Genomic DNA, 25,139 nt, shown 5'->3' with positions numbered 1-25,139 from the left:
CCTTCCTCCCTGTCCCCAATGTGCAAGAGCCTACAAACCCGATTTCTAGGGAATCCATTGAAAGTTTTCTCACTCCTGATACCCAAAGGCAGGGTGATAAAGGCCTTGACTCTTCAGCCATCATTATCTTGTTAAGAAGAGGAGCTAGGACTGAGGCCACTGGAGACTGGGAACTCAGCCAGGCTGTGACCAAGGGTCCCTGGTGATGGGATGGTTCTCAGAGGCTCTGGAGGCGATAAAGAATTATCAAGGGCCTAGCAATTACTTCATCATCGCTGTCTGCCAGTCATTCCTGCTGGGATTTGCCTGTCTGCCATTGGCCCTGGAGTGGGCAGGTAGTCAGGAGTGTGTGCTGGTTAGACATCGGCTGGGAAGTTCAGATTATACAGAGGAGGTGGGGGAGTGAGTGGGGGATGAGCGAGGAGCCCAAGCTGCCTAGGCGTGTATCTCTCTGATTCATATGTCTTTTTCTCTCTCACACTAGTCTCATTTATAAAATTGCAGGACAGTAAAAACTCAGTAGAAATTTTAATGAAATATGGTTAGATGGGAGGGCTATGGGGTTTTCGGTGAAGGCAAAGGCAGATTCTAACATCCAGGATGAGTGGATACATGATCAAAGTACCTTTCTTTGCCACCTTCTGGGTGGTCTCACCTGGGCCTTTAATCTGAAGACTGATGTTTCAATCAGTGGAACAGGCTGACCTTTGTTTTCATGAAGAATCCTCTGAGTTTTTCAGATTGGCCTTAACAGCCATCATGTCAACATATTGCCTGAAAATCTAGTGTTGAAGACGTAGTTCTTGGAGACTAAGCTAAGGGGACATAGTCGCTCCCCCTGCCATTCTGTGGCTTTAAGCCCCCGCTGTTTGGGGGATTAAGTGTTCTCCATGTGTCAGCAGCAGACATGGTTCAGCATCGGACAGCCTTGCGGCAAACCATCAGGCTGGTGAGGGGCCGTGCTGAGTAATGATGATGGTGATGACAGCCCACTCATTCATTCATTTGCTCACCACCAGCTGAACTGTGCCAGCTGGCCCGCCTTGTTGTCATTGCTTTGGCATTCCCATGGCTAAAAGAGGACTAAGAGGTTAAGGGTCTTGCATTTTCCAAAGTGGATTCTTGAATATCCAGAGCTGGACTAATATGACTGGACTCTCCGCTCTGGTTAGGAGATAAGAGGATGGCTTCCCCGAGCATGGCTGTTGAAAGAAGGGCTTGAGCAGAGCTTAGGATGCCAAAGGATTTGTAATTCTCTTGATATGTGCTCACCCTGATTTAAAAAAGAAGGCAGGCCCTGGCCAGTGTGGCTCAGTTGGTTGGGCGTTGTCCTGTGCACCAAAAGGTTGCTGGTTCAATTCCCAGTCGGGGCACGTGCCGTGTTTCAGGACTTGGTCCCCGGTAGGGGGTGCGCAGGAGGCTCCACTCTCACATCAGTGTTTCTCTCGCCTTCTCCCTTCCTCTCTCTCTCACAATCAGTAAAAATATATTTTAAAAATAAAAATAAATAAAAAGTAAGGGAGAGGAGCAATTGTACACATAGTATAATGATGCAACAATTTAAAATCACTTTTGAAGACAACTCAATGTCAAGAAAAAGTATCCACGTTGGTATCACCGACTGACAACCAGTGTGCCACGAGAATTTTTAAAACATGCAAAACCTGACTATTTAGTTAGGGGCACTGATCTCTTTTCCCTTAGAGTGTCAAAAAAATGACAACAAAACAGCAATAGCCATTCAGGGTGAACAAATAAAAATTATACCTATTTTTTGTCAGATTGGCAAAAATATATTTTTTGATGTGCCGCAGAATTTTAGTAATTAGTTTATGTGTGCCATGAGATAAAAAGGTTGGAAATTACTGATCTACATAAAGAAAGAAAGCAGTTTTTAAAACAAAAGCATTATTACCAGTTTTGAGAGGTGAGAAGACTGTGTGTGCACATTGATCAGTATCTGCATGTGGATATATATGTTTATTGAAAGAAGACAATTTGAAGGATAGACAACAAAATATTAAGGATACTTCTGAATACTTTTTATTTCTTATGATTTTGTTTTTCAAAGCTTTCACAGGGAATCTTTTATATTAAAGCATATTGTGTTTTATAAAGAAGAAAATAAATATTTTATCCAATGGAAACGTTAGGGATGAACCCCTGTGTGTAGTGTGGGGACTCTGTAAGCTTGATTTTGCTGTGTGATTGTGGGCACGTGCGGGACCTTTCAGTGTCCCAGTTTGTCCCAGGGCAGTGCTCCAGGAGCTCTTTTTGTTTTTTTTGCTTACAGTAGCACCCCCTTATCCGCGGTTACACTTTCTGCAGTTCCAATTACTGTCAACTGTGGTTCAAAGATATTAAATGGAAAATTCCAGAAATAAACGATTCACGAGTTTTAAATTGTGCACCGTCCTGAACAGCGCAATGAAATCCCGTACTGTGCAGCTGTGTCCCCTCCAGATGTGAATCATCGCTTTGTCTAGCGTCTCCACACTATGTACACTACCTGCCCGTCAGTCTCTTCCACTCAGTAAGCATCTTCGTTATCAGATCGACTCTTGTGGTGTCACAGTGCTTGTGTTCAAGTAAAAATGGCACCAGAGTGCAAGAGCAGTGATGATGGCAGTTCAGATATGCCAAAGAGAAGCCATAAAGTGCGTCCTCTAAGCGAGTAGGTTTGTGCGCATAGGAAAAAGCAGAGTGTGCCTCAGGTTTGGTACTGTCGGTGGTTTCAGGTATCCACTGGGGTCTCAGGTCACATCCCCTGTGGAAAGGAGGGATCGCTCCATTTCCTGGGAAGCAATGACAGGATAAAATTAGTTTGCAGTTTTTACAAGACTCTTTTTAAATGTGGAAGGCAACTTCAGTTTGCTCAGCCCCAGGAGGTGGTGTAGCTGGAGGTTGTCCTGGCCTGTTTCCCCCTAAGCGGCAGGCTTCCTTCCTCCCTAGGCCTGGGATTCTGCCGACCTCCCTTCCCCCCCAGAATTAATTCTCTATAAATGCTCCTCTGGCATATCTTTTTGCTTCTTCCTTACTTAGCTCTTTTCCTCACTGGCAAAGGGAAGAGGTGGACTAGGTGTTTTCAAGATAAAAGAAAATGTATCACCTCTCACCAGGTCATTCTGAAGATTAAATTGCATAAACAATACAAAAACACCTTAGCTAAACAAATGCTAAAGTGCCTTAGCATACATATACAGGGTAGGGCAAAAGTAGGTTTATCATTGTGAGCACGCGAAACACAGAGTTGTTTATTGCATTATTATTTATTAATTATAGTATTATTTATTTCTATTGCAACCGTAGACCTACTCTTGCTTATCCCTGTATGAAACCTTCAGTAACTTCTATGCTATGGGTGTCTCTCTAAATTCTTGTTTCTGGACCTGGCCTTTAGCACCATGTTGAAATTCATGAGATTTGTACAGCAAATGACCAGTGTGCCTTTTCTGTAAATGTCCTAATAAGTGGAGAAAAAGCCCAGGAAATGGTTCTTGCCTGCTCATTGTTTTTCAGTCTCTTCAGTTGGTCAACTGTAAATATTTCTCATAGAATACTTCACTTATGTATTTCTTTCTTTCTTTTTTTAAAAATATATCTTTATTGATTTCAGAGAGAGGAAAAGAGAGGGAGAGAGAGATAGAAACATCAATGATGAGAGAGTCATTGATCAACTGCCTCCTGCAAGCCCCCAACTGGTCATGTGCCCTGACCAGGAATCGAACCCCGATCGCCTGGATCCTAGGTCGACGCTCAACCTCTGAGCCATGCCTTGCCAGGCATGTATTTATTTCTTACTCATATTATGGGGGCATCTTCCTGTCTCAGTGGGGAGAAAGAAGGGGATTGATTTGCCAGACCATTAAACCATCGCCTCCTCCCTCACTTCTGTGTTCCTGGGAAGTGTTCTAATCTTGGCAAATAGATTTCTATCTGTGATTTTATTTACCATCCCTCCCACCATGCGAATCTCATAGATTTGATGCAAATGTCTTTTCACTCTCTTAGAACCTTAAGTTTTCCTTATCGTAGTCAGTAATTCTGTGTTTTGGGGGTCATTTATCCAACATCTACTCCTCTGCAAAACTGTGAGTTCTGTGAAGCCAGGGATGGCATCTGTTTTTCTTTCCACTGTATCTGAGCACCCAGAGTCCTACCTGGGACATAGTGGACAGTTAGTAAATACAATGGGATGAAAGAATGAATTCATCGATTCGCCCGCACTCTCAGCCCTGTGCTTAGTAGGGAAACTGAGGAATAGAGTGGTGAAATGACTTTGTGGGTTAATCTTTCAACTTATCTATTCTTGTTGTTGTTGTTGCTCATGCTTTTGGTATCATGTGTAAGAATCCACTGCCATTCCAAGGTCATGGAGACTTACCTCTATGTTTTCTTCTGCTTTCCTTCACTTTTAACCATCAGGTTCTCATCTGGGTTTTAGAAGCCATCCACTTCATCCAGTCAGCATCAGAAACATGGGAAGCTCGGCTAAATAAGTCCTGTTGTCTGCTGGAGGGTCTGAGAGTAGTGAGGGAAACAAATACAAAACCCCAGTAGCGACAAGATCACAGTGATCGATGCCAGTCATTCCGAAATGCCAGTGTGAGGATCTTTACTGGTTCACCAATGTGGGGGGGAAAATAACCTAACTATGCAAGTGGTTCCTTTCTGTGATGCTAGAATGTTCTTATGACCAGAGGCTGTGAGTAGATGGTGATGCTTCTTTAGATGGCGCTGCTTGGCAAATTAAGAATGATCACCTCTGTGTCAGACTTCTAAGTTTAGTAGTGGAAAACAAAACTGAACTATGAAATTCAAGAGGTTAGGAGCCACCGCAGGTGCTGAGGTGGGCCTGCAAGGCATGTTGGGGATCCCTGCCCAGGGTTTTAGAACAGGATTCAAAGGGAAGCCAGATTCAGTTTTTTCCTCAAATATCTGACCTATTTCTGCTTTGTCATCTTTGTACAACATTTTCAGAAACGGAGAGTGGGGAAAAAAGAAGCATCAAAGCTAAGTTTGTCTCAGCCTGGGTTCCTCTGGGTAGCCTTCAACGGATTCCTCTTATAGATTTTGCCAAATGGTTTTTATTTTTCATTTACTTAAGGTGTATTTTTTTTTTTTTTAAAGAAAGAAATACAGAAATCCTACCCAGAAAGGAATACTTTTTTTTTTTTTTTCTCATGGGAAAGAATGCTCAGTTGAATGTCGGGACTGAATAAAGTTCTGCCAATGGGTTCACTTTTGTAAAACATTGAAATTCTCCCAAACATACTAATTAAGGTACTTTTTGTCTTTTCTATTGGTTTTAGCTTTGAAGATACCATAACAATGGCATGCTGTGAGATGGAGGAGCCAAGTTTGGAGGAAATGACATGGTCTCTACTTGGCCATCAGCCTTGCCCTTGAATGGCTTACTCTAGAGACCGGTCTCCAAACTTTTTGATGGCCCGAGTACCTGGGCTGCACTGGGCAGCTGTGCAGTTGAGTGTTTCCTCCTGGAGTTGTGCAGTGTACAACCCATGCAGCTGTAAGCAGTGGCCTGACGCACCCCAGCAAAGATAAAAATGAGCATACATACCCAAGAGATGTGTACTTGGCTTATAAACCATATATGCGTATCTGTGTCATCCACTTAGATTATATACTGATAAAACATGATTTCTTATTTTATTAAAAAATAAAAATGAATAGCAGTCCTAACAAATTCCATCTGTGCTGCAGTGGATGGTTTTGAACACCCTTTGAGGTAAGCCAGCCTACTTTGGAGACATCGGCCTGGAAGGATGTATGCAGTCTTCTGCATCATTCAGGCAGGGGAAGCACATCTGCAGGACAAGGTTGCTGTTTAGCAGTAGACTACTTATGGATCTTCCCCCTTCCTGCCAGGACCTTTGTCCTTACCTGCTGGTTTCTGTTTCAGAGTACACCGTCATTAATGAAGCTTGCCCCGGAGCCGAGTGGAATATCATGTGTCGCGAGTGCTGTGAATATGACCAGATTGAATGCGTCTGCCCCGGAAAGAAGGAAATCGTGGGTTACACCATCCCTTGCTGCAGGAATGAGGACAATGAGTGTGACTCCTGCCTGATTCACCCAGGTGAGTGTAGACTGGGAGACCTCAGGTTGCCTTGGGCTTTCTGAGGTCATGAATGAGAACAGGCTGAGCGCTTGAATTCTGACAGGCAGCCATCAGGAGGTTGTGATGCCATGATTATTAAGAGTGGCATAATTCAGCTCATTCTAACTGGAGGAATTACAGGAGTTAGCACCCTTTTCGGTGTTAAACTTGTAAAACTGTGAATTCATTTACTCATTCACTCATTCATTTAACGAACAGACTGATATGAAACTATGCTACACGACCATAGTAATCAAAACAGCACGGTACTGGCATAAAAGCAGACACATAGATCAATGGAACAGACTAGAGAGCCCAGGAATAAACCCATGCCTTTATGGGCAATTAATATCTGACAAAGGAGGCAAGAACATACGATGGGGTAAAAGCAGTCTAGTCAATAAATGATGTTGGGAAAATTGGACAGATACATGCAAAAAAAAAAAAGAAACTAGACCATCTTCTTACACCATACACAAGAATAAACACAAAATGGATTAAGGACTTACATGTAAGACTCAAAACCATAAAACTCCTAGGAGAAAACATAGGCAGTAAAATCTCAGACACTTCTCATAGCAATATTTTTCCTGATATATCTCTTCGGGTAATGGAAACAAAAGAAAAAAATAAACAAATGGGACTCCATCAAACTAAAAAGTTCGTGGTGTGTGTGTGTGTGTGTGTGTGATGAGAAAAATGTAGAGTTGGACAGACAGAGAGAAAAGATTAAGAGAGAACAGAGTGAAGGAGAGAACTAGGCCAGCCTGACACTGAAGGGCCCTGTAAGCTTTGCCATGAAGCCGAGTCTATGTCCTGAAGATACTTCAGCGACATCGGAGATCTTTCAGTAAATAGGTGGAAGCTGCTTTTCAAGCTGCAGTCTGGAGAAAGAATTGGAGGAAGGGCACAGCTGGGGGCAGGTGGAAGGATCTGAGAGGTGTTAAAGAGAATGGAATTAACAGTAATTTGGGATTTGTTGGGTGGAGGAAGAGGAGAGCAGAAGTCAAGGGTGATGCTCTGGCTTCTGAGCTGGACTCGGGAGGTGGTACCAGAAACGTGAGAGCCTCTCAGGATGAGATGGGACTTTCCCCGGCCGTGGTGACCATTCCTTTGTCTTTGCATCAAACTGAACCTACCTTTTCAACCACCTCTCTCCCTGTCCTCCCCACGGAGGGACAGTGATTGCCCTTTTGTACTGAAGTGCCTGTCTGGGTGGAGGCCAGTGTGGACACTGAGCCTCAGACTGAAGAAGCTGCTTCCAATGTGATCAGCATCTTCCTACCAGGAACTTTCTTCCTTTCATGGGAAGCTCTGAAAGAAGAAAGGAAATGGGGCTCAATTACCCAAGTGACACTTCCAAGCCTTCTTGGAAGACAGTAATGCCGAGCTTTAGAATAGGAGTGACCTCAGTATAAACTTTGAACATTTGATCCAGAAAAGAAACCCACTGTCCCAGTCCCCTGATGAGTGAGTAGGGTTTGTAAGGACAGTTGAGTAATGCTTCCAAATTTTCTTAGGAAAATTTTGGAGCTGAGCCAGGTTCTCCCCTCAATGAGGGGTCTTTTGAAGTGATATTGAAGTCTTTAAAGGATTTTCAATATTTTCAAAAGCCTACTGGTTACTGTTGGGGCGAGGGTGAGAATTTGGTTTGATGAGATGGCGTGGGGTGATCGGACAGGTGTGAGAACTTCACAGGTGGTGCTGTGCTTCCTCTTACAGCATTCAGGAGGTGCCTGACATCACCACCTGGACTGGTCTTTGGATCTAAGAAGTGAAGAGCAGTCCCAAATTAACCACTTAGTTACCCTGAAAGAAAAGGCTACATAAGGCTTTTTTAAATAAATAAATAAATAAATAAATAAATAAATAAATAATTTTCAAAATAGTGAGTTGATGGCCTAGCAGCAGCTACTATTGATGATCCAAGAGGCGTGTGTGTGTGTGTGTGATTGTGAACTATGAACGCAGGCATTTTTATTTATTTATGTGCTTTAATCTGTTTAGTCATTGTCAATTTTAGTGCACACTTCATCCCATTTTAGGACGCTGGGAGCCCCTCAGGTCCTCCTGTGTCCTTGTGACATGGCCACACGAGGTTTTGAAGGCTTCCTTGACTTCTCTCATGACGAGAGGATTCATGCTCTTGTGCATTTTCGGCCCCAGATCTCGGGTCACCCATGTCTCCGGGGAACTCTGGTCTGAGAACGCAGTCTAGGCCCCCGAGGTGTTCCTTGCTATTGGACTGTCACTGTTCCTGGTTCTTTTGTATTGTCTTCTATTTAGCAAATGGAGCTAGGGAATGTGTGTGTTTTTAAAAAAATGAATTTATGTTGATATTCAAATTCATATGTAATAATATAAAGTTGTTTACTTAACTTCTTTGATTTTATATTTGTATCTCTTTCCCCCCATGGTCAACATCCTATTTTCTAATAATACTAACCTACTCGCTTATTTTCTTTATCTTACCTTAGAGCATAATATAATTGTACAAAATAACAATAACAATAGCACCATTAGTACTATTACTAATAAGACCACTGATTGAGGTTATGATGTCTTTGAGGTTATTACTGACCTTAGAATATATCCCACTAGCTGTATAAAGTCAAAGTATGTACTATGTTTTAGAGCCAATTGATGTACACGCCTGCCTTGTTTTATTGCATTTTGCTTTACTGTGCTTTATAAATGTTGCATTTTTTAATCAAATCGAAGGCAAAACCCTCCACCAGCAAGAAGTGCACAACTCACTTTGTTGCAGTGGTCTAGAATCACACCTGCGGTGTCTCGAGGTGTGCCTATAGTTCGTTTTCTGTAAATTTGCCACCTATGTGACATACAGATAGGCTTGTCACCTCCATCTGTTTTCTATATTTTACAATACAAGCAAATATAAACACACACATTTATATATCTTTCCCTTCTTGCAGGAAGGCCAGCATACCATAGCAGTGCTAAGGTTACCCTTGCTTTTGGCTCTTAACACCGTCTGCTGGGGGTTGCTCACCCACAGCACGAAGCTGTCCTCTTCATTCCTGCTTGCACTTACTCACAGCTGAACTGCATGTTGCCACAGTTTACGAGTATTTATTTGGGTCCTTCCCAGCTGTTTGCTGATATAAATAACGCTGCAGCGAGTAGCCCGAGGCATACATCATTTAGTAATTTTGCAGTGTATCTTTGGGGTACATTCCTAGGAGAGAGGTTGCCAGGTCAAAGGGAGGGGCATGTGTCATTTCGCCTGCCTTTGCCAAATTTTCCTCTGTGGCTTTGGCGCTCCCAGTGGCCGCGTGCGAGGGCACCGTTATCCCGAAGCCTCACGGCACAACATGCCGCTTGGGAGCTTTGCCAGTTTTATGCATGAGAAATGATATCTCAGGTGGCTTTAGAGACTTCTGTCATTACGGGTGACAGCAGTCTTCTCTGTGCTGGCAGCAGTGGTGGCAGAAGGATCAAGGCCCAGGGGCACGGTGGCAGGAACGCGAACGGTGGCTTCCAGAATGTCCAGCCGCACTGGGGCCCTGCTGGACCAAGGTTGCGAGGTGTTTTTGTGCGGTTCGAGGCTGCGTAGCTCTGAACTCGGGCCTCTGGCCCTCCTGGCAATTCTGTGAGTTACTTAGTGTCTTTTTAAATAGAGCCTCAATCAACTTAATCACCAGGCTGGTTTTTGTGGCTTGCATGTCATGGCCTGCATGTTACTGTGCCAAGAAAGAGAGCTGGCAGGAGCATTGAGGTTATACTCTGAGTCCCTTTGCCTCCTCAGTGGCACAGCGGATACGGGAAGCAAAGAGGAAGAGTGGCACATGGGCGAAGATGGCCTTTAGAAGGCACAGGGGCCCCACTGGGACCCAGTGATGGGCCACTTGAATATGAGGCATCATCATAGAAGCAATTCTTCTCTGGTGGGAGAGGGACTGGGAGAGGGAATCAAAATCAGGCTGGTATGTGAAGAGAGGATACTAGTCTGTCCTACAGAAACCACACATATACACACTGCATATATATATATATATATATATCTCACAGGCCAACAAAACCGAATTACGGCCAGAAGCAAAGAAGTATGCTCTCAGCTCAAGGAAACACTGGTTATCTCAAACAGTTCAGGATTGTGTTAGCAATTCATCTATCTATCCATCCATCCATCCATTTATTCTAATGATATTTATCGAATACTTACTATGTGGCAGATACTGCAGTAGGTACTGAGGATATAATGTTGAACACCGTGCAGTCTGAGACTTCATTCTGTTATAGGAAAATAGATCATAGGTAGTTAAAATTGAGGATGCTTTATGCAGTGGTAGGGATAAGCCAAATGGAGGTATGGGGAAGCAGAATAATAGTAGTAGGTCATATTTTGGGGGCACTAAATATGTGCCACACCCTTTACATGTGTTCACTTAATTTTTAAAACAACCCTATGAGGTAGGTACTATTTTTAACCTCAGTGTTACAGATGAGGACATTGAGGCACAGAGAGCTTAAGCAATCTGCTCAAGGACACACAGCTAGACAGTGGCTGGGCTAGAACTTAGCTGTCTGTCCTAAGTGGGACTGAATGATCTCTACCTTCCCTCACCGTCCTCCACCCCTCAAGAGACCATGCTTTAAAAATGACCCAAGCCCTGCACGGGGAGCTCAGTTGGATAGAGCATTATCTCAATGCACCAAGGTTGTGGGTTTGATTCCTGGTCAGGGCAGATATAAGAATCAACACATGAATGAAGGGAACAACAAAAATTGATGTTTCTCTCACTCTCTTCGTCTCTCTTTAAAATCAAGAAATATATATTTTTAAAAAAATGACCCTTGCCTGGGAACTGCTCACCCCTCTCTGGTATGGCCTGCTGGTGGGGGGAAGCCTGACATCTTCCAGGATGAGGCCACTGTTAGATACAAAGGTGGTTTCCAAAGGCATACTTTAGTCATAGAAGTATATGACATAGAAGGATATTCAATGAAATGGGGATGTATTTATTTTTATTAAATGGAAAAGTAAGTTACAAAACCAGAATAGTACACAGTATATAGTATAAGCCTAATTTTAAAAAAATGTGTTTGTATATATACAGATAAAGAATGTGACCAGTTTGCTCTGGGTGATATTTTAGGTGGTTTTAATTTAATTCTTTTTGCTTGTCTGAATTTTCGAAATATTCTACAGTCAATATGTAATACCCTTATAAAGAGAAAAAATATACTGTATTGACAGATTCAAAACAACCTTTGCTGCAGGTTATTTCCTGTTACTTGAACGTATCAGCCACTAACTAGAAAGATGGCTCTCACCGCCCTCGGCCTGAGCTCTGGTGACTGGCGTTCCCCAGGAACGGGCGTTCTTCCCGAAGCGCGTTGGCCCCTGGCTGGGCCCGGTGCCCTTCGCCGACAGGGCCCGAGAAGGAGCGGTGTCCCCCACGCAGCCGGCTGTGCGGCGCTGCTGACTCACCCCCTCTCCTTGGAAATGTTTCAGGCTGCACCATCTTTGAAAACTGCAAGACCTGCCGAAACGGCTCGTGGGGGGGCACCCTGGACGACTTCTACGTGAAGGGGATCTACTGCGCCGAGTGCCGGGCTGGCTGGCACGGAGGTGACTGCATGAGTGAGTAGCCCCGGGCGGCCCGTCTCTAGCACACCCTCAGCGTCGGGGCCTCCGCTGGCCTTGGACTGCGGTCTCTCTTGCTGGGATCTGAGTTCTGGAAAGCTTGTGGCCAGAGGGCTTTCTTAGATAAAGCTATAAAAAAACAAATATGTGCGTTTCCATCTGCTGGCCGTGGACTGTGGTCATCTGTTTGGAATTGGCCACAGGAGGTTCCTTTCTGCTCTTAAATCTTCCCCTTTCTCCTGAAGGAAGCCAAGGCTTTCTGCGCACAGCCCGCCTTGTGGCCCTTCCTGAAGCAGCCCCACGGTTGGCCTCAACCAGCAAACAGCGAATAAGGCATCAGAATGCTGTCTGTGATGCATTTTAAATATGAATGTCTATTGGTACATTTTCTGAACCCTGAGTTTAATTCCTGAGACCACGTCAAATGGTCAGCATGCCGCTTGTTCGGGAAAGAGATTCTTTTCTGGGTTCGACTTGAGCTCCAAGAATGACTTAGCCTTTATTAGGCTTCCCTTGTGAGCTCCAACAGTCCTTTGAAAATGGAGTGGAAACGTAGCCTCCGCCTCCGTCGGAGACACCCCTCTGCAGTGCCCTGACGGTGACTGTCCCTCTGAGAGTCTGGACCTGGAGCAGCGTACAAACTATTATTGTTTTGTTAAGCCTGTTTTACACGCTCCCTACTTGAGTCAGAAGCAGTCTGGATGGTCTTACAGCCTGAGCGATTTTACTCGTATAATGATATTCCCAGTGCGCAGAGATGGAGGCCGGAGAGCTATTGGTATTCTCTGTCTGCTCCACCCTTAGCAAAATGCCATGAATTTCAAGAGCCTAGGGGAAAGGGTGAAGTCTGTGGTCTGCAGCCGAGAAATGCAATTATACCTGGAGGGGAAGGGCTGTGCTGGTGCTTCAAGGTGAGCCTGGGAGTTAAATTATCCAGAAGACAGAGAACTTTTAAAGGGCTGGTCTCAGGTGCAGATTTAAAACTTTGATGTCATCTTAGGTGGTTTCTAGGAAATTGAATTTAGTAGTTTGGTGGATTCTTTTCTAGGTAGATTAGCTGCAGGATTTCACCCCTGTTTTCCTTTGGCAGCTGTTCTCTGGGGACATTGTGACGTAATGATCAAGACCACAGGCTCTGGAATGACAAAGGCCTGGGGTAGCTAATGGCTTTGCCAGTCACTTGCATTGTGACCGTGGCCAAGTCATTTAATCTCACTAATCTCAGTCTCCTTTTCTTAAAATGGGAAGAATTCTGTCTATGTCATAGGGCTGTTTCTAGAATTAAAGGAGGTATGTGTGTGAAGCGCTTAGCGCTTTGCCTGGCATATAGTGAAAACGAACACAGTAAATCTATCATCATTCTATATGCTCCTTAATTGCCAAGCTAGTAGGTGGTCCAGAAATAAAACTGATTAAGATAGACATAGTCAGATATACAGCACAGCTTCAGATTTCACATTGACCACTGCAGTATATAAGATAACTGGGGTTTCCTCCCTTTGGATATGGAAGGTCGCTCTTTCTCTGTATGAGTGAATGGAGAAGGGCTATGTGTGGGGTTGGGGCCATAGGCAGGAGTCAGATCGTGCATGGCCTTGTAGGTAGGTAAATTAGGTAAAGAGTCTAGATGTTATTCTGAGTGCAGGGGGAAGCCAAGGAGAAGCTGTGAACTAGGGTATGGCGTAGGCAGAACATAGATTAAAGAGCAGTTAATCACGGAGTCAGGGGTAGGGGAGGTTTTGGACAGGAGCCGATGCTTGAGCTATGCCTTTGCTCAGGTGTGGGCAAACCAGGAGGGTACCTAAGACGGCACAGTTCTAGACCCCTTGTTCTTAACCACGGTACTATCTGATCTCTACTTCAAAAGCTCTGCTTTATCTGAAAAGTGGGAAGTGAAATCTCTGCTGAGGGCAGAGTGGAAGTGAGGCTGGGCTTGGGAGTACCTAAGGTTTGAGACAGCCGAGTGAGGGCTAAGGAAAGAGGCAGGTCCCAGCAAGGCTGAGCACCTAGTTCAAGCTGGAACTCCCATGCAGGCAATGCAGTCAGGTACTGGGAAATGCTCTCGGGCAGAGAGGAGCTGAACCAGGCATTTGGTAGATCGGAGAATTGGCTAAGACATGATTGTCCAGGTGGTAGGACATGAAACCATAAAGAGCCTGGTAGAGAGAGTAGGGATGTCTCAGTGTGGTAGGAAAGTGGGCTTGGTGGTAATAAAGCTGTGGAACCTATAGACAGAAAGGGTATTGTAATCAGAGAATAGAATGTCTTAAGTTGAAGCTTTCAGGGGTAGTGGTGATAACATGTTCATATATAATAGTTTTTGTTGTGTAGCAAACAATCGCAAAAGGACAGATATTGTTGTTTTTTATCATGGGTCTGTGGGTTGGCTGGGGCTCAACTGATTTCAACTGGTCTGGTCTTGGTTGAACTCCATGTTCAGGGTCCAGGTCAAAGGGGCAGCAGCTACTTGGGACATGCTCTTCTCAGGGGGAGTTGCAGAAACACAAAAGGCCAAGCCAAACACACAGGCACATTTAAGGCCTCTGTTCACATCACATTCACGCACATTCCAAAAGAGGTCACATGGCTAAGCCCCAAATCAGTCGGCTAGGGAAGTATACTCCATCCCAAGGGTCAGGGGTACAAATATTTCCTGAACAACACTCCAGTCACTCTGAGTGAGGAAGTGCGTTTGTTTAGGGGACAGGGTAGAGAAGGGGAAGAATGTTTGCACACAGGAGGTCAATGGTAAATAGTAACAAGCAAAGGGTGGCGAGACAGAAGGATAGCAGGTGCTCAGAGAAATCCCGTATGTGTGTCTTTCCAAATAGCTCCTATTGGCTGAGTCTTGGGTTTGACCTCAGTGTAAGAGTTGGCTTTATATGGAGTCTGAGTGGTTGGACTAGTGATGGTATCCATGTGTCAGATCAAGGCTTTCTCAAGGACAGCAAAACTGGCTTATTGCTACAACAGGTCATTGCTGCTTGGCCGGCAGAACAGAGCCCAGGCCCTCATTCATCAATCTACCATTGTTTAAAAAATATTTCTTGAATGGATGCTCTTGGGTGCTGGACATACAGTGATGAGCAAGACAGATGTGGTCCTTGCCATCTTGGAGCTTGCAATTTAGAGAAGAGAGACTAAAAAAAAAAAAGTTTAAAAAAAAATTGGAGTGTGGCAGTGAAACAAACAGAACAATGGTCAGATTTTATCTCATTCTGTGTCGGTTCAGTTCTGCTTGTTCAGTCCCATTGTGTTGCTCAGAAGGCCTCACTCCACACAGTGTTATCTGGCCACACTCTCAGCATCTGTGGAGCAGTTCCTGTGCAGCACTGGGTTAGTCGCCAGGGAAAACAATGATTCCTCAGTGAGTGGACAGCCCAGCCCGCCTATGGAAACAGGGCTTGACCTTAAGGAGACATCACTGTGATGTTCGGATGTTATTAAGCTCTTATCGCCTATACCTCATATTGGCATTAAATTAATATGAGGGCAATTCAGAGGAGGAAGCAATTAATTTCACTGTTTGCTGATTGCCTGCCGGGTGCTGGGTGCTGCTTCTCTTACGGGGAAGCCACACTTGAGCGGCCTGTTGATGGCCAGGGCACCGTGCCCGAGCCCCGTGGCAGTGCAAGCATTTACCCAGCAGATGGCGCCCAAGTGATCCTTTCGGACGGTTTAACGCAGAAGGAGGGCATCCTGCTGGATACCATCTGTGGGCCCTGGCATTTTTTTTCCTGAGTGTCATATAGAACCTTAGAAGGAAGGAGAAGTGACAGGCACATTCCAGAAAGCATACTTTATATTTGAGTTATAGAGCACTGAGCAGACATTACAGCACCTTTATTCGGTCATGTCCTTGACAAAGTTTATGTTAATTATTATTAACCCAACTTACGGTAGTATTTAAATCCATTATGTGATTGATTCATTCATAACCATTGACAGGTTATATTAACCAAGATAATAGGAGAAGGGCCTGAAGTCACTGAGCTCAGGGGAAGACTGTACTCACATCTTCCCGCCTAGGAAAGAGTGGTTTAGTAAGCTCAGAATATCCAGGTTAGGGAAAGGAGCTGATTCTTGTTTTTCTTTCCCCGACTTTTTATTTTGAAAAATTTGTCAAATCTACCGAGAGTTGAAAGAATAACAGTACATTCATATACCTTCCACCTGGATTCACCAGTTAACATTTTCCCACACTTGACTTTGTCTCTTTTACTGCATTCTTTTATGGACTCATGAATTTAATTTTTTCCATGTTTCATAAAGTTATCACCATTTTTTTGTTTCAATGATAAAGTTATCCCAGAATTGGCCAGCGAAGCCCCTTCAAGCTGGCTCCACTGTCATTCTGTAAGCAGTTCTTACTCTCTGGTCTGGAACCAGCAATTTCTCCACGAACCCTGGTTCCTTTTGTGGAGAAAGGCATTTAGGAACTGCAAGCTGTGTGCTGGCTCTGAGCGGGGCTGATATCTAAAGTCAAAATTAAGCCTTCTTCTCAATACTTCTTATACTGGAGAGTTGACTTAAGTGGACCTGTTCTGCTGACTTCCAGAGAGGAGTTTATTTAACTTGGCCTCAGACTGAGTTTCTTAGCCACCAAATGAGAGGCACATGAGAGGTACCAAGAGCCACTCTGTATGCCACACTTTTAGCTCGCATTACAGTAATCCCAGCCTTTCAGATGCTGAAGGATCCAGGGGATACGAGAAGGTTAGGAAATCAACCCAGATAAGAAAGGATTTAATTTTATGGGGAGAGATTATAGGACCCTAACACATTTTATCTTCTTAGTCATATTTTGGATAGAGTCAGAGGAGCAGAGGAACTGGCCATAAGCCATGCCCCAAAGTGTTTGTGGGCTATACTATCAGAGGGGAGGATGATTTGTGAGGCTGGTCCTTGAACCATACTGGGAATGATCAAGAGCAAATTTGTGTGTGCACGTCTGTGTATTTCTGTGTCTCTATGTGTGTGTGTGTGAGAGAGAGAGAGAGGGAGGGAGAAACTCCCACAAAGCTGTGTATCACTGATTGATAGAGCTGTCCTGGGGAACCAGAGAATCACATGGTGGAGTCACTGAAAACTGGCTCACCTCGCTCTGGTCTTTGGCTTCCTGACACTCCCAGGAAAGAAACAATGCCCAGTTGAGTCCAAACTGGGGATGGGTATTATGTGGGGATTAACAATAGGGCTTGGGACCAGTAGGGCCTGGATTTGAATCTCTACTCCTGTGACTTTGGGCAAAGGTACTCAATCTTTGTAAGTCTCAGCTTCCTATTTTACCAAATAGGGGTAATAATAGCAGCCCCTCAGAGGATTTTTGTGAGGGTTAAATGAAGCACTATCTATAAATCCCTTACTATGGCATCTGGTACATAGTAAGCACTCAATAAATGGTGTTTGCTATTCTTTATTTATTTATTTTTTTAAAAAAATGTTTTTATTGATTTTAGAGAGAAAGGGAGAGGGAGAGAGAAACATTGATGTGAGAGAGAAACATTGATTTTTGCCTCCTTCCCATATCCCGACTGTGGACTGAACCCACAACCTGAGCATCTCCCCAGACCGGGAATCCAGGGCCATAAAGTACGCTCTTCTTTTCCTCCCCTCCCCTCCCCTCCCCTCCCCTCCCCTCCCCTCCCCTCCCCTCCCCTCCCCTCCCCTCCCCTCCCCTCCCCTCCCCTCCCCTCCCCTCCCCTCCCCTCCCCTCCCCTCCCCTTCCCTTCCTTTTTCTTTTTGAAAAGGAAATCAATGTAAGGCCAAAGAGGAAAAATAATATGGCAGAATTCCCTAAGTGACAAGAAAATATATACTGGACATGAGGAGGTAATCTTCCCAGGATGAGTATTGTATGGTAAATTGCTTCTTATATTTTATGTGCTGAAGCTTTTTGGCTCCAGGGAATTAATGTTTGAACTTTGCAGAAGATTTTATGTTGTCAAAGAACTCATCTATCATTGCTCAGCTTCTGGTTAAGGCATAGGCATGAAAAAGGCTTCCTTCCTGCTCAAAGAGCAAGAAATCACTTGATAAATCAAAGACAATTCACAGTTTTCTTTAAAACCATCAAATATCTATGAATAAAAAATCGATAAGAGTCTAAACTGCAGAGGAATGAGTCCTTTCTGGGTGAGCAAGTGATCCAGGATGCTTCATACCCAAAGCCAGCTATGGAGGTTGGGGGCAGGGCAGGTGAAGGGGTGGGCCTGCTGGAGGAGGGGGCAGAGCCATCCAGGCTTGTGAGGAACCTGTGGGCTGGCCTGTTGAACTTCAATCTAAAGGAGACCCCAAAGCAAAGGCCATCCTCTCCACCAAGTATTCTCTTAAGTGAAATTTTGCTGAGCAAGCAGAGGCTGGGACAGGTTGGAAAGCAGAAGATCTTGGGATAGTATAGTTTTGTAGCTTCAAAAACTTGTAATTTCAAAGTCTTGCAGCTATGGAGCTACAGGAAGTTGGACAGTGGGGGAGTGTTGAAAATCAAAGACAGATTTTGTTAGGTTCCTGGTGCTTGAATTTCAAGACCCTTCTAGAAGGATTATAGCCTCAGGCCTGCCTCAAGCTAGCTTAATTTCTGATTGAATCAACCTAACCAGTCCCTCATCCCACCTGCCTAATAGAGAAAGGATGTTACCAACAAAAAAATTGCATTTCTTGTTGCGAAGAAGCAAGAGAATATGACCTACAGTCAAGAGAAAAATCAGCTGAAAGAAACAGACCACGCATGAGCAAATATTGCAATTTTCAGACAAGGATATTTTTAATAACTTTAACATAAATATATTAAAGGATCTAGAGGAAAATATGAATATAATTGAAGAAGGGAAGAGAAATTTCAAAATAGATTTGAAAAGTGTTTAAAAGAACCAAATGGAAATCCCAGAAGTGAAAACTACACTATCTAAAAATTTTAAAAAAATTATCAGAGGAGATTGACAGCCAATTCGGTACAACAGAAGAGATTGGGGAACTTAAACACAAATTTAATAGAAATCAACCAAACTGAAGCACAGAGGAAAAACAACGGAAAGGTTTCAGTGTTCTATAGTCTTTGTGCTACTCTAGTCCAGATCCTGTCTTTTGAACTGGACTGGCTGGTTTTCCTCAGCGTGTTTGTTGCGAATCGTGTGTTTGTTGTGAATCCTGTGTTTGTTGTGAATACCCAGGAAGCTCTGGGGAGGACAGGCTTTCTGCAACGAAGTGATGGATGCTATTCTTTCTGGACAACTGTTTCAACTGGACGGACAGACCATTTGGTACAGAGGGGAGGGGCTTTAAAAATGGTTTGATTGCGCAGATGTTTGATTCTGTCTTGCATAGCCCTTCATTCAGTTAATTGTTAACTAAGCACCTGCTCAATGCATATAACGGCGTGAACATGACAGACAAGGTCCCTGCTCCCACGTAACTGTGTCATGAGGGAGGCAACCAATTGCTTAAAACAACCATTATGAAGTATCAAATTGATTGGGATTATCAGCCAAATCACAGAGTGAGTTGTCTGGACATCTAGTTGTTCCTCTTGAAGACCTAAGACCCTGATAAAAGCCATCACTTAGCACTTATTGTGAACCAGGCATTGTTCATGCACTAACTCATTAATCCTCAGCACAGCCATTGTACAGGTGAGGAGACTGAGTCACAGAGGGTTAAGTAACTTTCCCACTGTCTTGCAGCTTGTAAATCGCAGAGCCAAGATGCCAGTTCAGAAGCTTGGCCCCAGAGCCCAACCTCTCACCCTCTATACTAACTTACCCCTTGATGTGAGAGGCACTGGAGGTTCTCACTCCAAGCACCTGTCTGCAGGCCAGCAGGTCACAGTAGGATGAACCAAATCACGTGGCAGGTGCGAGCTCTCTTCCAGCTCCTGGCCCAGTACATGGCTCACTCCCATGTCATCATTCAGGCCTTCATTCTGTTATCACTGTCTGGGCTCCTGGGCCTAATGGGTTTAAGGCTCTAGCCAATCATGTAATGAGGCTCTTATGAACCCTGGAGCAGTGGTCAGAACGTGGGCTGTCCCTGTCATTCTTGTGCCAAGATAGTGTCTCAGATCCAGACAAGACTCAAGAGAAATAGCATTGGTTTCCATTTATTGAACATTTCCATGTGCCAGGCACTGGGCTAAATGCTATATATACAATATCGATCTCATTTAACCCTTAGAACAGACAAATAGGAAAATACAACATGGCAGTCGGTTCTACTATTATTCTCATTTCCAAAGGAGGAAACCCCTTGGCTTAGAGAATCTGGAGAGCTTGGCTGGGCTCACACAGCTGGTTAAAGGGTGACCTGCTATCTGGCTGCAGTCTGGCTTCCCAGGCTGCCCCTAAACCACCGGGCCCTGTCTCCCGAGTCATCTCTGAAGGAGGAAGGAAAGTGCAGATCCCTCTCTCTGCCTGAATACTTTCTTCCGCACTTTTTTTCCTTAAGAGGAAAGATTACAGAGAAAAAAGAAACTCAACCACTTCTCAGAAGGATGTTGTGTCTCTCTCCTGCCCCCACCCCCTCCCTGCTGGAGACAACAAGACTTTTGTCTGAATGCTGGGGTGTTCGTTTTCGTTGGGAACCTTCCAGCTCTCTTACTGGTTGAGAAACGAGTCAAATCTCCTCGCAGCTCTGCAGAAACAGGATCTATCCAGCCATCTCTCCTGTTTTGGCTTGCAGCAATGGGGAAGGGTGGGTGGGTGGCTTGGAGATGAGTCCAGGATTTGAGGGCCCAGCCGACAGTCTGGTTTCAATGGCAAATTCCCCTACACACACACACACACACACACACTCACACACACACACACTCACACTCACACCCCTTCCTCCCCTGCAGCAAGACATTGTCAAGGAATCTGAGCACGTCTTCGGGCCCGTTGCCCGCCTGGTCTTTCAGACGCAGGACCACCTGCTTGGTTGGCCAGCAGTACTTCCTTGGCGGGGACACTCAGCTGTGTTCACTGTTCTGCCCCAGACAGAGAGGTGCAGTTAGCACCCTGCACCGAGGCCCGCCACCTCCCCTGCTAGGGACAGAAGTGGAAAGGGAGCTGGAGGAGTCCCTGGACGTGGGGTGGGAGCGGGCTCCTTCCTCCTCTCCCCTGGGCCTGATACCCTTCCCCCGAGCACATTTCCGAGAAGTGCCTCTTTGTCTCTGGAACTTGTCCCTCGTCTTGGTGACGACTTTGCCCTCCCCTCCGGAGTGAGAAAGAAAACACCATGAAGCATAACCGCGATGTCGCTCATGTTTTGGAATTTTGGCTCCTTCTGAAGGGCAGGTCCTGGGCCTGCAGGAGCAAGTGGTCTAGCGTCTCGCATGGCCAGGGGCCAGCGTCTACGGGGCTGGGGGCTCTGAGCCCTCCACAGGCTGCATGAGATCCTGGGGCGGGCCAATGCCTGAGTGGCCTTGCCAAGGAGACCAGACTGGGACTGGGCACCAGCTCCCCCTGGACATGAGGGGGGGCCCAGGGACTCTGCCGTCTGACTCCAGCTTCCGTTTGCCGGGAAACAGCATTTGCTGCTGGTTCTGACGTGGGTCCCTGCAGGAGGTTGGCTGTGGGAGCTGAGATTTAACACCTTGCGGCTGGGAAGCTACCAGTCCCAAAGGGCGGAGGCTGTGCAGGAAGATTTCTTTTTTTGTCCCTCACACCCAACGCATCATTTCCGTAGCCGGGAAGCAGATGGGCAGACGGGGAGATGAGTGTGAGGTGTGCAGGAGGGAGGAACGTGCACTCCAGACGAGCAGGGGGAGTGGTGAAGAGTCAATGTGTCTTGGAGAGGGACGTGTGGAAAAATCCTGCTATTTCAAAATGCAGTGGGAGAGCGCTGGGTCAGGAGGCCCCGAAGACAGTGTAAGGTACCAGCCAAGACCCAGCCCTGGTACTTGACAGACTCAAGTTCAAGTCCCTGCTCTGCCACCAGCTAGCATTTACTGATGTTTCTGCTGAGGACTTTCTGTGCGTAATCTGATTCAAGTCTCACAAAACCTTATGAAGTAGGTGCCAGTTTTATTCCCATTTGACTCAGGTTTCCTGAGGTTCTGAGAGATGAAGTAACTTGCCCACATAGCCAGTGAGGATAAAACTGTCTGAAGCCAAGGGCAGGAGGATGCTGAAGTCTCAATTCTTCACAGTGATTTAGCATCTTCTGATGTCCTGGCCATCTGGCCTCAGGGCAGTCTCCTCACTTCCATCCTTAGTGTTCCGCATCTGGGAAATGGGGAGATGAATGCTGCTCCCCTCTGTTTCTCATGGGAATTAAATGAGAGAGTGGTTATTAATCTTTTAGCTAGTGCCTGGCCTATCATATCATTTATTCATTCGACACCTATTCACGGAGCACCTGTTATGTGCCAGGTACCGTTCTATGTGTCAAACTAGAAAGGTACCAGCTCTACCAAAATGAGTAAACAAATCCACTAGATAATTTCAAACAGTGAGATGTGTTATGAAGAAAAACTGTAGTCATGACAGTGACCGTAGCAGGGTGTAGTTCCAGTGTAGCTGGGGGATCAAGGAAGGCCTCTTTGAAGAAGTGGCAGTTGGGGTTAATTCCCAGAGGAAGGAGATGTGGAGGAAGACACACCTTCGAGGTTAAGGGGACAGCAAGGGCAAGGCCCAGAGCTGGGAACAGAAAGGAGGCCTATGTGGCCGGAGCAGCATGGGTAGGTGGGCGAGTGGCCGCGGAGGCCAGTGAGAGGGTGAGGCTGGGCCGTCAATGAGGGGGGCCGTGAAGTCATAAGGAGGAGTCTGCATAGTGGACGGCCTTTGGAGGGCAGGCCTAGACACTAGCCCCAAGTGAAAAGCGGTAGATGATGCTTCCCATTGGGGGAGCAGGGCAGCTGCAATAAAAATCCCAATAAAGAAATGATGTGTGCCACCTAGCAGTAGTTTTCACAAAAGTAACAAGCCTCAGACCTCACAGTTTGTCAAAGGTAGAGTTTGGGCTCTTTTCCTAACGTCATGGGAATATTACTGCCCTAATCTTGCCATGGAGCAGTGCCCACTGGTATTAATATTTTTATTTTTAGAAATAGGAATTTATACTTTGGGGGTATTTATTGAATATAATTGCATATCCACAGTTCATGATTTCTGAATAGAACTGGATTTATGTATAGAACAGGGATAGATACACTTTTTCTGTAAAGGGGCAGATAGTAAATATTTTCATTTTTGTGGGTCATATGGTCTCTTGTTGCAGCTACTTAACTCTGCTGTTATTAGCTTGAAAGCAAACATAGACAAAGCATAAAAGAATGGGCATGATTCTGTTCCAATAAAACTTTATTTACAAAAACAGGCAGTGGGCCGGTTTTGGCCCATGGATCATAGGTGGCCAACTCTTGTAGAAAATATCATTTATTTACATGACCCAGATAATGTTTTTCTATAAAACCAATTCAAGACATTGCCTCCAAACTCTTTTGTAAAACTGTGCTTTAATATAAATTATATCATGTTTAATATGATATTATTGAATGATAACTCAGTCCAGTGGTTTTCAAATCTTAGGGATTCCTTGTATTACCTACAGGGACCAGGGTGATAATGAGGGTGGAGGGCTTTGGGTCGTTCTGCTTCTGCTTTAACCAAGAGCCCCTCTTGGGCCCATGTTTTAATTGGCGGTCTTCATAAGAGTTTGCTTGAGAAAAAAGGTTTGGAAGCTGGAAAAAATGAAACCCACTAATCCAGTCCAACTAGTTGGACATTGTATCCACCCTCCAGTGTCATGCATTAGAGAGACATTTATTACATAATTGCTCATAGAACAAATAGATTTTCTAACCAGATGGAGGTGAGTCAGCAGAGTCACTTTGGGGCTATATTTGTGGGGTGGAGAATATACAGGGAACACAGACCAAAGGGTCTTATGTAGGTGCAGACTCTGGACAAAAGCCACAATGTCCTATATAGAGCTGTGGAGAAGGTCTGCTTTCTGAGCCTGTTGAGGTAGGGACAGCAGGCTGGCATATGGCAGCCCAGAGAAGATGATGGGAGAGTGGCTTGTGTACAGTCAGGTGCAGTTAGGTTGGAATCTCTACTCTGGCCCTCAGAAGCTACGCTAGTTATTTCTTTAACTCTCCGGTTATCTATTTTCCCAGCTGGAAACTGGAACAATTACCACTTCCCATCTCGATCTGCTGCGTGGACTGAATGAATCATCCTACGCACTTGACTGGCTCATTGCTAGGTGCTTCAGAAATAGTAATTTCCTTCTCAGGGTGTGGGATGAACGCAAAGGCTCTGAGGCCGTCTACCATCTCTTTCCTATTGACTCAAATGTCCCTGCCCCGATCTTCTCTTCTCAGAATGTGGCCAGGTTCTGCGAGCCTCGAAGGGTCAGATTTTTTTGGAGAGCTACCCCCTAAATGCTCACTGCGAATGGACCATTCACGCCAAGCCTGGGTTTATCATCCAGCTAAGGTAAGGGGCTTGGGTCAGAATCAGGGATGCTGGGGTCATAAGGAAACTCAGTAAAGGGATCTAGGGTCCTGGATCCTAGTGACCCAGGGGGCTAACCATCAGCACCTTATCCTTAAAAGCAGGAAACGTGTATCAGAACCTTTTTCTTTACCTCTTATTGATTCAGTGGAATAAGGCCTGGTCAAAACTTTGGCCAATTAGCTCTGGCCAGGTAGATCAGTTGGTTAGAGTATTGCCTCGATATACCAAGGTTGTAGGTTCAATTCCAGGTCAGAGCACATACAAGAAGCAACCGATGAATGCATAAATGGGTGGAACAACAAATCAGTGTTTCTCTTTCTCTCAATCTCTCTCTCTCTCAAATCAATAAATAAAAATTAAAATTAAAGAAACTATGGCCAATTAAATGCTTGTCATTCACTGCCCTATACCCTATACCAGTGGGGCTCCATTGATTTTGACCCAAAGATAACACAACAAAGCAAGATACTGAGAGTAATGTATTCATGGCCAAATCTTTACCGAGTCTTCCTGTTCACTCAGTACTGGGCTGGCTTCCATGGGAGGCAAATGAAGAACTGAAAGGCACAAGTCTAGCCTTCAGGGGATTTACACTCTAGAACAAGGTTCCTACTTGTCACAGATCCTTTCACTGATGTTCTCAGAAAACCACCACCACTCCTGCAACACATTAACCAGTTCTCTCACTTGTATGGAAGACAAATTGTTTCTTCTGTGGGGCTTTGAGGTCCACAGAAATGTTTAATTTATGCCCTAGTCCCAAGTAGAGACCTGGTTTTATTGTAACTATAGATAAGTAGTGCAGGAAAGTCCTGTCTGGTGAGTACTGTTCACTGCTGCGTCTTAGTGCCTGGAACAGTTCTTAGTGCCTGGAACAGTACATGGGACACACCATAGGTGCTTGATGGATAGTTGCTGCATGAATAAATGTTGAAAGAAGTGCTCTCTGCCTCCTGTGTCACCTCTCCTA

The 25,139-nt window shown here is 45.0% G+C and overlaps 1 protein-coding gene across 2 annotated transcripts in view; it reads left to right on the top strand.

Annotated features, from left to right (window-relative positions):
- The window catches only part of PAMR1 (peptidase domain containing associated with muscle regeneration 1), a 63,812-nt gene that overhangs the window by 10,616 nt on the left and 28,057 nt on the right, over positions 1–25,139 (top strand). Inside the window, exons 2-5 of one of the 2 annotated variants that reach the window (XM_081152992.1) lie at positions 5,313–5,483; positions 5,924–6,100; positions 11,601–11,729; positions 24,034–24,148. In XM_081152992.1, coding sequence (XP_081009118.1) covers positions 5,971–6,100; positions 11,601–11,729; positions 24,034–24,148 — 374 coding nt within the window. In that variant the 5' untranslated portion in view covers positions 5,313–5,483; positions 5,924–5,970. The remainder of the gene's footprint in view (positions 1–5,312; positions 5,484–5,923; positions 6,101–11,600; positions 11,730–24,033; positions 24,149–25,139) is intronic. The other variant, XM_081152991.1, reaches the window with a different exon arrangement.

This window comes from Miniopterus schreibersii (assembly GCF_964146895.1).
Source record: "Miniopterus schreibersii genome assembly, chromosome: 12".
In the NCBI taxonomy this organism is placed as follows: domain Eukaryota; kingdom Metazoa; phylum Chordata; class Mammalia; order Chiroptera; family Miniopteridae; genus Miniopterus; species Miniopterus schreibersii.
This window is presented reverse-complemented; position numbering and strand designations above follow the sequence as displayed.